Source organism: Penaeus vannamei, chromosome 17 (genome assembly GCF_042767895.1).
Source record: "Penaeus vannamei isolate JL-2024 chromosome 17, ASM4276789v1, whole genome shotgun sequence".
Lineage (NCBI taxonomy): Eukaryota > Metazoa > Arthropoda > Malacostraca > Decapoda > Penaeidae > Penaeus > Penaeus vannamei.
This window is the reverse complement of record NC_091565.1, coordinates 18,483,460-18,493,459: the sequence shown is the minus strand read 5'-3', so window position 1 is coordinate 18,493,459 and position 10,000 is coordinate 18,483,460. Positions and strand designations below refer to the sequence as shown.

The 10,000-nt window shown below is 37.2% G+C and overlaps 2 protein-coding genes across 14 annotated transcripts in view; one reads left to right on the top strand and one right to left on the bottom strand.

Annotated features, from left to right (window-relative positions):
- The window catches only part of Srrm1 (Serine-arginine repetitive matrix 1), an 18,798-nt gene extending 17,192 nt beyond the window's left edge, over positions 1 to 1,606 (top strand). For all 7 annotated transcript variants that reach the window (XM_070132004.1, XM_027356992.2, XM_027356993.2 and 4 more), the window contains 2 exons: positions 50 to 148; positions 595 to 1,606. In XM_070132004.1, the coding sequence (XP_069988105.1) occupies positions 50 to 148; positions 595 to 717 (222 nt within the window). In that variant the 3' untranslated portion in view covers positions 718 to 1,606. The remainder of the gene's footprint in view (positions 1 to 49; positions 149 to 594) is intronic.
- Positions 1,607 to 4,343: 2,737 nt separating this feature from the next.
- Manf (mesencephalic astrocyte-derived neurotrophic factor) overlaps positions 4,344 to 10,000 on the bottom strand; it is a 6,075-nt gene continuing 418 nt past the window's right edge. The window contains exons 1-6 of one of the 7 annotated variants that reach the window (XM_070132010.1): positions 9,283 to 9,489; positions 8,104 to 8,155; positions 5,981 to 6,065; positions 5,605 to 5,712; positions 5,271 to 5,429; positions 4,344 to 5,152 (exon numbers count right to left, since the gene is read on the bottom strand). In XM_070132010.1, coding sequence (XP_069988111.1) covers positions 4,986 to 5,152; positions 5,271 to 5,429; positions 5,605 to 5,712; positions 5,981 to 6,059 — 513 coding nt within the window. In that variant the 5' untranslated portion in view covers positions 6,060 to 6,065; positions 8,104 to 8,155; positions 9,283 to 9,489 and the 3' untranslated portion in view covers positions 4,344 to 4,985. Of the gene's footprint in view, positions 5,153 to 5,270; positions 5,430 to 5,604; positions 5,713 to 5,980; positions 6,066 to 8,103; positions 8,156 to 9,163; positions 9,219 to 9,282 lie in introns of those variants that run through there. The other 6 variants (XM_070132011.1, XM_027357002.2, XM_027357000.2 and 3 more) reach the window with 6 other exon arrangements.

The window sequence follows — 10,000 nt, the reverse complement described above, 5'->3', positions numbered from 1 at the left end:
TACATTTAACTGCTGTTGGTTAATGTCTCTTAATTTTTATTTATTCTAGGGGTCTGAAACTGAAGAAAAGAAGAAGAAAAAGAAGGAAAAGAAGAAGAAACACAAGAAACATAAGAAGCAGAAGAAGCATAAAAAACACAGACATGAGGTAAGTTGTCAGTCAGACCAAGATTTTATACAAGTTGACAGTGACCTTTAGAGTTGTTGGAAATCACCAGATACGGAGGTGGGAAAAAATTATTTACCAGTATTGTGGGAATGATATCACCTTAGAAGCTGCTTTCAGGTGAGAGACAAAGGACTTGGGGGAAATGTTTTAAGAGACAAATTCATTATCTCAGAAGCATGTTTCAAGACCAGCTATCACAAAAACATGTTTTGAATATTCATAAGCTCAGAAGCATGTTTTAATTTTGAGGACTTATAAATCATATAGCGGTTTCTCAAACTGAGTGAAGCTTATGGTATAAAAGTCACATTTTAGGTATCACTTTTGTTATTATCTTGGCTTCTAACATAGTCATTAACCTTGCATCACTTTAATTAAAGGGTTGGTGGTAAGAAAAATAAAAACACGATTTTCCCCCTCGTCAGGAGTCAGAGAGTGAATCAGGAGAGAGCATGGGAGGGGAAGAGTTGGAACGTAAGCTTCGAGAGAAGGCCCTCCTTTCCATGAAGCGTCAAGAGAGATCATCTGCTGCTTCAGAGTCAGAGTAGAAATAAAGTAGATTTTGTACTCCAGATTTGCAGTGAGAAGTGTGTATGGCCATACATTGTCAAGCAGCAGTGGTGTTGTCTGTACAGAACTCCTGAGTGTGTATGCAAAAGAGGAATGTGTATGGTCATGCAATGCCAAGCAGCTTTTGTGTTGTCATGTACATAATTGTGTGTCTGATGAATTATTACAGTTTAATGTATGATGCATAGAAATGCAAGTATTCTTACGTTGTAAATGAAACTGGTAAAGTACTTAGTACTTATTTGCTGCATAAAGAATATATGTTTTTGTGATTTTACACTTTGGTATACAAGAATATCAATGAAAGGCCAAACATTGTATACAAATTTATTCTTTTGCTAATTGGAGTCAAGTGTTTGATAGAGTGTAAGGAATAAGTAAATATTGACCTCATGTATGTAAAGCACTGTATATGGATAATATTGTACTGCAGTTTCTACTGAAATGTTTACTTTCATAAAACTGGAACAATTGCTGAAAGAAACTAGGAAACAGAAAAAAATAAATTTCAGCAAAAGAAACACATTGAAATATAAGTAATTAGTGTATTTTAAAAAAGTAAACTAATTATATGGTCAAGTTAGTTGAAAGTTCTCATTTGCAATGCTCTATACAGTAGAAACTTTACAAAAAGGTGTTTTATTGTAATAATTGTAATGCAGTATTATAAAGGTTTCAGCCCCTGTAATTCACTTTGTGACCCCAAATCTTGTAGGTCTTAATTTTTTTATTGTTATGCAAGTACAAGAGAAATGTAATTCATTCACTTTTAGTTTTGACTGCATTTGTAAACCATATGCAAATAGGATGAGGTGTTTGAATTAGGTGTAAAAATATGGTATGGAAAATAAAGATTTTTAATAGTAATATGTTTTTGTATTAACCAAAACTGGGATTTAAGTGTAAGGGATACTAGAAAGGATTTAATTACCTTTATAGAATGGGATCTAAATCCATGCTTACATTTACAAGGCAGTGTACCCCATAGGGATCAATGATACAGCAATTACAAGACCCTTTAACTTGACTCAATATACCAGCAGATTCTCCATGCCTGCATTTAACGGAGATTACCAGGAAACACATGCTCAACAGCAGTACCTGAATTAAACTGAACAATTTTTTGTTGTGTTCACTATTCAGCAAGCTTTGTAAATACTTGATAAAGCCTGTGATGTTCTCTACATGGCCAAGTCAATAAGTAGCTAGATAGTGACTGGTAGTAGCCAGTACCACTAATAGGTGGTAGAGTAATTAACAGCAATTGTCTGGGGTCTTCACTTTAAGTTCCTGATGATAGGCAAAACTCTTGTGCTTGCCCAAAGTGCTTTTCTTCGAATACATGACACTAAAATGATTTTGAAATTATCCACTGAGCATCAGGACAATTCTCCTCCACCTGGCAGCACACACAAGCTGTTCAGTTCAGTATCAATGTATCTAAAATTACACATTTATATAAAAAAGACGAAATATGACTTGCCAATGCATATTGGCTAAAAGTAAAACAGATGTCACATGATATGATTTTCTAAATTTAATAATTTCAAGATGGCAAATGATATGGAATACCTGAACATTGACTAGCTACATTTGAGCGGGATTACTTACGATGGAACTTTGTGAAGGTAACGATTGCCTGAAAATTTAGTCTAAAGTAGAGTAATGGAAGTAACTGAGTGTGGAGGGAGTGAGAGTTGTGGAATTTGAGGTTGGATGAGGGGTTTTGGTGTCAATTTGGGACTTGAACAGTCTTCAAGAGTTTCTGTAAAGGAGTTTGTTGGGGTTTTGTGAGACAAAGCTTTGTTTTTTTAGGGAGGAAGAGGAGACTGGCATCTTGAGGATTAGAGGCAAAGGTAGGTGGAGGGGAGTGTGTGGTAGGAGAAGGGATGGAACATTTAGTCTTGTCTGCTTTGGGTAGTGTGGGGAGGGAGAGGTGGTGTTGGGGCAGTAGTAGAGATTGAAATGTCTGTATTTCGAGTGGCTAAAGAATTTGACTGGGGAAGGTAGGAGGTATAAGTGGAAGTGGGTAAGTAGGTAGGTATAGGGGAGGGTGTAGGAACATCTTGGGAGGGAGGGGGAAGGTTAAAGGGAGTGATATTACTGGGGCAGGGAGTATGAGAAAAACCTCTTGTATGTTCTTCCTGTCTAGCTTCACACAGTGAGACCAAGTCTGTATCTGAGAATTGCCCTCACTCAAACCTGTAGGTGGGGCAGTCCTTATGAAATACATTAGTTTGATCAGTTATGACCAGGTTGGCCACGTAGGGGGGATCCGGCTGTGGAACAGCTGTTCTAAATGTCAACAGTTTTGACATTGATGGGGATGATAATATGGTCGGATAGGGACGGATTCTCCAACTCTATTAACATTAAAGTGAAGGTCATGTGTATGTCAGTGTTGGTAGGGTTCTTACAATGACATCTAGGACTGGAGAAGCAATGTACTGATATTACATCATAGTCCACGAGGTAGGTGTCTTCTCCACAATGACCAATTTTTATTATAAATAAGGTAGTTTGCTGGGAGATAAAGACAGTTCTAGTACAAGTATTGCAGGTTGGATGAGGATCTGCAGGAATGGGGTTACTGGAGAGATCAGTTAGATTTGATGGTATAGCTTGGGCTTCAGATGTAACTATCAAGACGGGGACAATTGGATCAGCTACGGAAAGACTTTGCCTATGTGTTTTTGGGGACGCTGACAACACTATTCTCTTTCAGCAGAGTAAGGAGTTGTAGGTTGTGTCGGTCCCATCTGGCTTGGCTAAATAAGAGTACTTAAGATATTTGTAGAGATGGGGGTAGTAGAAGGATGGAGATGTGTGGAAGAAGGAGTATTGTTGTGGGAGGTAGAATTACGGAGAGGTGGACAATAATGCTGTAAAGTAGTAGGATGGGGTGAATGATGAAGGTTGTGGGGGTAGAGGTGATGAAGTTTGAGAAAGTTTGGAGAGTAGGAAGGTCTTCTGGAGATTTAGTACATTACCCACCCAAGTCAAGACTCGTAGGCATTGAAGAATGGGTAGTAGTTGCAGTGTTCAGAATCATGGTCACAAGGAAAGCATAGGGTTGGGAAACAGGAGCTTTTGAATTGGTGAGGCTATTTGATGAAGGGGCACACCTCATTGCCCCTAACAAGGGTATAACATCATTAATGACCATGGTAAGCCTAGACCATGTTGGGGAAAGAAGCAGTCTGCCCCTCAGGGTCTCCTTGAGGGGCAAGGGGTAGACAACTAAAACAGGAATACCGTGCCCAGGCTCCCTCAGCCGTTCAGGACTGGCGCAAAGTCAGCCTTTCATCCTTTCAGCATGGCTCTCAGACTATAGGAAATGGATAGTTGAAGGGGTTAGAGAAGGGACAAACGAAGAGGCAGGAGGGAGAAAAAGACCATGCAAAATTAGTTGAGTCAAGGGCTGAGGTTCCAGATCTGAGGCCCTAATTCAGAAATTACATACAAGAAAAGTTTCAACCTCAGTCAGTGTCAGTTATGGTCTGCAGTTTTCAGATAAGTACCATAATTTTCAGTGTGGTTCTTTTTCCAGCTAATGAAAAATATGGTATGGGGGGAAGGGGATAAAGGGTAAAGAAACCATAAATCAGATTTTTACAAAAGTTTATCAACAATATCTATAAAATTCAGTGATTTTTGGTATCATTCAAGCGGCTGTTTGTGCTCAATGAAACACTGAACAACTTTATCCTTTCCATATAACATTGTTAAGAAACAATGGTGAACATTAAACATTTCCCCTTCACTTTTTGTTTAGTAATGATTTGCGTTAAGAACTATTCTTCACAAAATGTATGACATCTTTGGACTACGAAAGTTAAAAAGTGATCCCACTAAATCTTCAGTAGAGAAAACTGTCTACACGATTTGACTTCTTTTTTCTTGTACAAATTTAGAGAATTTATTTAAATAAATGCTACCTTTTCACATTTAACCACAGTTCCATATCTCTTCCTTTGAACTGTTTATCTGGGTATATGCCCGAGAGGATAGTCAATAAATAGATCTTAAAAATAAATGCTTACATGCTAGAAACTGCACTTGAACTTGCCACACACTGTAAGGTCATTTGCAACTTAAAATGACATTCCTTTAAACAAATCTTGTCCACTTAAAATGAAGTTATCTGTTGCACTTGTCCAGTGAGTAAACCAATCCAAGTAACCATCACACATCATATGATGAAGTGCACAAACTTAAAGTCCTCATCACCCTAGTTTCATTTGTATTACAGTTCTCCATGCATGTACTTTGGCATCAGCTGTTCAATCCTCTTAATGTAATCGCCTTTCTCTAAGCAATCATCACAGGTCTCTTCCCAATCATTGAGAATTTTCTTCAGGTCTCGAACCTTCAATTTCTTCAAGTCCACATTGTTCAAGTCAATTTGCTTCTCTGAAACAAGGATTTTTAAAAAATGATAATAGCTAGTCACAAACTATTTCACTATACATCACAAAAATAAAATAAAAACTCAAATACACTAATCCAAGATTTTATAACCTAAACTTACCGTATCTCAGCTCGCAAATCTGCGCATCCTTTTTCTTTAGCTTCTCACAAACTTTTTCGACGGGCATACCCCATGATAAGGGCTTTGACATCTCACCAAGGATTCCAGTTGCAGATTCTTCTAGCCCACCAAGGTAATAACAAAATCTGTTTTCTTTGCCTGATGAAAACCATGAATTATTAGTGGTTATATTAAAACAAACTTAGCTGCTAGGTACATTTTACAAAGCATTAATATGGAGGAAACAAAAAAATACTTGATAAAAATATATAAATACATATTTATATAAATATATATAATATCACTACCAATATGAATGTAATAAAGAAATTACCTTTGGAAGATAAGCAAGCCTCTTTAAATCTAGTTTCAATGGACTTAGGGTTTGATTTTTCACTGTCCGTGAAGGTCTGGCTTACTTTTTTGAGGAACCCAATACACACTGCAAAAAAATAAATTAGACATAAGAAGCAAATATCATAACCAAGTCTTTCAACACAAGGAAAAACAAATATAATCATCATAGATAACCAAAAATACACACTGTAACCAGTGTACAAAGAATACAATAAGAATTTTATCATCCAGTCTGGCTGAACTTGAAATATTGCAATTTTATTTATTTTTGTTTTTAATAATTTATTTATCTTTCTTTTTTTTTGACAATTTAATTTCTTGTTCATAAGAAATACATCCTTCATTAAACATACCTTCACATTCATCTGCCCTGAGCGATGCAACTGCTGAGATGCATGCTAGCAATACGGCTGTTCCAATATTCACATTCATCTTGAACTGAAAGAAAAGATTTAAATATTTTAATTCACAAGCTTTTCTTCACTAACCATGCAAAATCAAATGAGGTAATTTTTGAAGACCGGGACGCACCCTCACAGAGACTAAGTCAAAAAAATTTATGTTTTTCAGCAGGAAATCCAATGATTTTCATCGATTTTCCGTGTTGCTTCAACAAATGAATTGTTCAGGAGATCGAGTACTATTTCTTTATTTGATAGTCCCGTTAGCAGGGGAGGGCATGAAATATATCGGAAATTATGGGGTACAACAGTCTTAAGTAAGATGAATAAAGATCAAAAATGTGTAAAACTAGCACAAAAAACGCTTAAAATCGGCCAATCAAACTCTACAAATGTAACCACCAACTTTGAAATTCTACAGACTGACGTGCCAGAAATCAAAAACTACAGGAACCCAACCCACTTTTTGGCAAAACTATCGGGAATTCACACGTTCCAACCCCCCCCCCCCAAAAAAAAGTATTGACCAATAAACCAACCTAATATATCAATATAAATTCCGCTCTATAAGACGGCGGTGTCCATTTTGCTCTATCTACGTGCGTCGGTCTCTTCAACCTCTACCAGTTTTTATAGTGGTTTTACAGTGTGGATTCTATAACTGGATAAGTTGATATTTGCAGATTCACTGTGAAATGGGGCGTTAAAATGTACAAAATAATGCCCCTTCTCAACAGAGATCACCAAAATCAAGAAACGTTCAGGAAAACTACTGTTGCTCTCTTACTAGTAAGAAAACTTGAATAACAAATTTTAACCATACCCAACTTCATAAATCCACATATTCCACTATTCTAAAATTTCACAGTGGAGGGTCTTCATTTACTGCATCACTAGTAGGGAGGACTTACTGTCATTCCCATATCAATTATACTATCTGATCTAAGATGATAACTCCTTGAGCACACTGTTGCTACACTGTAGTCTTCCTGCTTTTATGAATACAGTATGACTCTACAACAAAGAAAAATAGAAAAGCGAAATAAATAGTGTCACTGCTAAATGATTAAAACAATGTGCGGTCACCACTCAAATTCTAAGTCCTGCAACTTGTTTACCTTACCAGGAATAACAAAACACTGACTGCTTAACTCATTACTGCAATGCCCGAAGTAGTTCATGTGTTACTACATGCTTGTCAAAATGATATTTGGCTAATTATCAAGTGTCTGCTGTTACACATTTATGCTTTCAGTCTTTTATTAATGTTATTATTCTTCATTTAAGTATTTCAAAATTTATCTATACCTTTATTTTTAAAATCGTGTGCTTCGAGGGTTTCACACTTCCTTTCGCCAGCCACCAGGTTTGACAGTTTAGAGCCAGTATTTGGTTCTTGGTTATTTTTAAGACTTATACAGTGGCAACGAAGAATAATTAGACTTAAGTAACCATCCCAGTTTAATATCTAGGCTCATCAAGAGTTTGTTCAAAATGCTGAAAATATCAAAATCAAAGAAGGGAAAGCCTTGTCACAGCAACTTAAATTATATTAGGCTGGTTGATTGGTCAATACATTTTTGGGGAGGTTTGGAACATATGAATCCCCTAAGAGTCTTCCCGAAAGGTGAGTTGGGTTCCCGTAGAGTCTTTTAATTCTGGTGTGTCAGTCTGTAAATGGTGATTTTGTCTGTAGAGTTTCATTGGACGATTTTAAGCATTTTTTGTGCTAGTTATACGCATTTTTTATTTTCTACTTATTTAAGCCTGTTTCACCCCATGATTTCCCTGATACACTTCATGCCCTCCCCTACGTACAGGATTATCAAATCAAGATCGTTGATGGAGAAATAGCACTTGATCGCCTGAAAATGCAGAGCATCAATGAAATCATTGGATTTCCTGCAGAAAAACATCTATTTTTTTCAACTTAGTCACTGGGAGGGTGCATTGCTCTCTGTAACAAATACCAGGTATTAAACTGGGATGCTTATTAAAGTCTTTCTTCTTTGCCACTGTATTGTCTTAAGTATAACCCAGAATCAACACAACACTAGAAACACAACATTTCTCACCGGCCTTCTGTCATTGGATGGCCAATGACCTATCAAACCTCATGGCTGGCGACTGAAAGTGAAACACATGATACGAAAATCATAGATAAATCTTAAAACATGTAATGTTTATGTATATTAACATTAATAAAAGACTTCAAAGCATAAACATGTAACAGCAGACTGATAATTAGCCAAATATCATTTTGACAAGCACATAGTAACACAAACTACTTTGGATATCGCAGCAATGAGTTATGCGGTCAGTGTTGTGTTATTCCTGGCAAAGTAAACAAGATGAGGGACTTTGAATCTCTGAGTGGTGATATGCAGAGGATGTTTTCATCATTTAGTAGTGACTATGAGGCTGCTGCTATGTTGTAACCTATTCTATTTCTTCCACTCTATAAGATGGAGGTGTCCATTTCCTTCTATCTCTGTACCTTACAAATATACATTAAAATCTCATAGTACAAGAATATTGCATAACTGTTTTACCTATAATTTCAATTAAAATTCCATATTCTTCCAAAAAAGAACCAAAATTTGTGCCTGGCAGGCAATATATGAAATTAGACCAATAACCAATTTCTATGGGTCTTATCATAAAACTACTACATATACTGGTATGGGCTCCAAAGGATATCGGTAAATGTAACTACCATCACCACCTTCAGTCAAGCCTCAGAAATTTAAAAAAATTACATGAGCTATATATATGATTAAAGGTCTACTTGGTTCTGGAATGTGAAAAAGGGGAAAAGAATATCCAGAAATACGACCTGAGTGAGAAGCTACCTTTGTAATTAGTTGCAAACACGAGTATAAACTATGTTGATGGGCAAGTCAATTGCAGAATCACTTGCATTTTTCTTCCAGAGGTATTACATAATTACAGGTTCGTACATTCGGGATATGATTATCATTCAAAACCATCCAAATTATGTAAATAAATAGTAAATAACTAACTGTCAGACGAGATGCCATTCATTCTTAAATACCCTCCACCATTTCACGTAATTTTGGTATTAAGCCCACTGCCGCCTCCTCTTTTTCATTCATTCACAGCCTTCCTGCTCACCACAGCCAACTGCCGAGCTCGATCTGTCATTCAACAGTCTTCTCAATGACACATTACCAAAAGCACGAGCCAGAGAGACTTTAAAAAATTATCATAAACCGAAGAGATGAAGTCCTCACCACTCACACGTCCAAATAAAAGGTTTCACACACGTTCCACGCTCCACTCTCCGATCCTCACTTAGTCCACGGTGTTCCACGGGAGACGACGTCACCTCCTGACGTACCAGTGAAGTGGCGAGTGAGGAAAAGCCCGAGGAAGAGCGAGCACAAGTCCTCTCAGCCACGTCCACGCCAGCCTTAACACAGTTGTCGGGCGGTGATTGGCCGTCCCGCACCGGCATCCCCCGCATCCGCCACATTTCCCTGCAACTTCGGCCGGACTTTTGGAATTTCGCACTTTTTGGGTCGACTTCGGTACCAGATTATTTGGTGCCAGGGGGTGGACTTCATGTGTGTCTGATGTTCTTTATGGGAATGGTGTGTTTGTGATATTTTGTTTGATTTATGGGAGTTATGCAGGGGCTATTTTCATAATGATGTGGTCCAGGGCAGTGTATTTCCATTGGTTCCGGTTAACAGGTCGGTACCGCTGTTTTATACTTATATCGTCAAGAGAATTATCACTTTACACTGTCAGAAATATCATGTAAATAACGTTAACTAGTCAGCTCAACACCTGTTCCCCCCAAAAATCTGTCTAGAATAAGTAGATAATCATTCATATATAGTGTATATAATTTAAAGATATCTGTGCGCCTAATATATCTCATAAAATATCATGGTTATGTAATCTATGCAAAACTAGACTTTCGTTCTGTAACTATAGAAATATGAC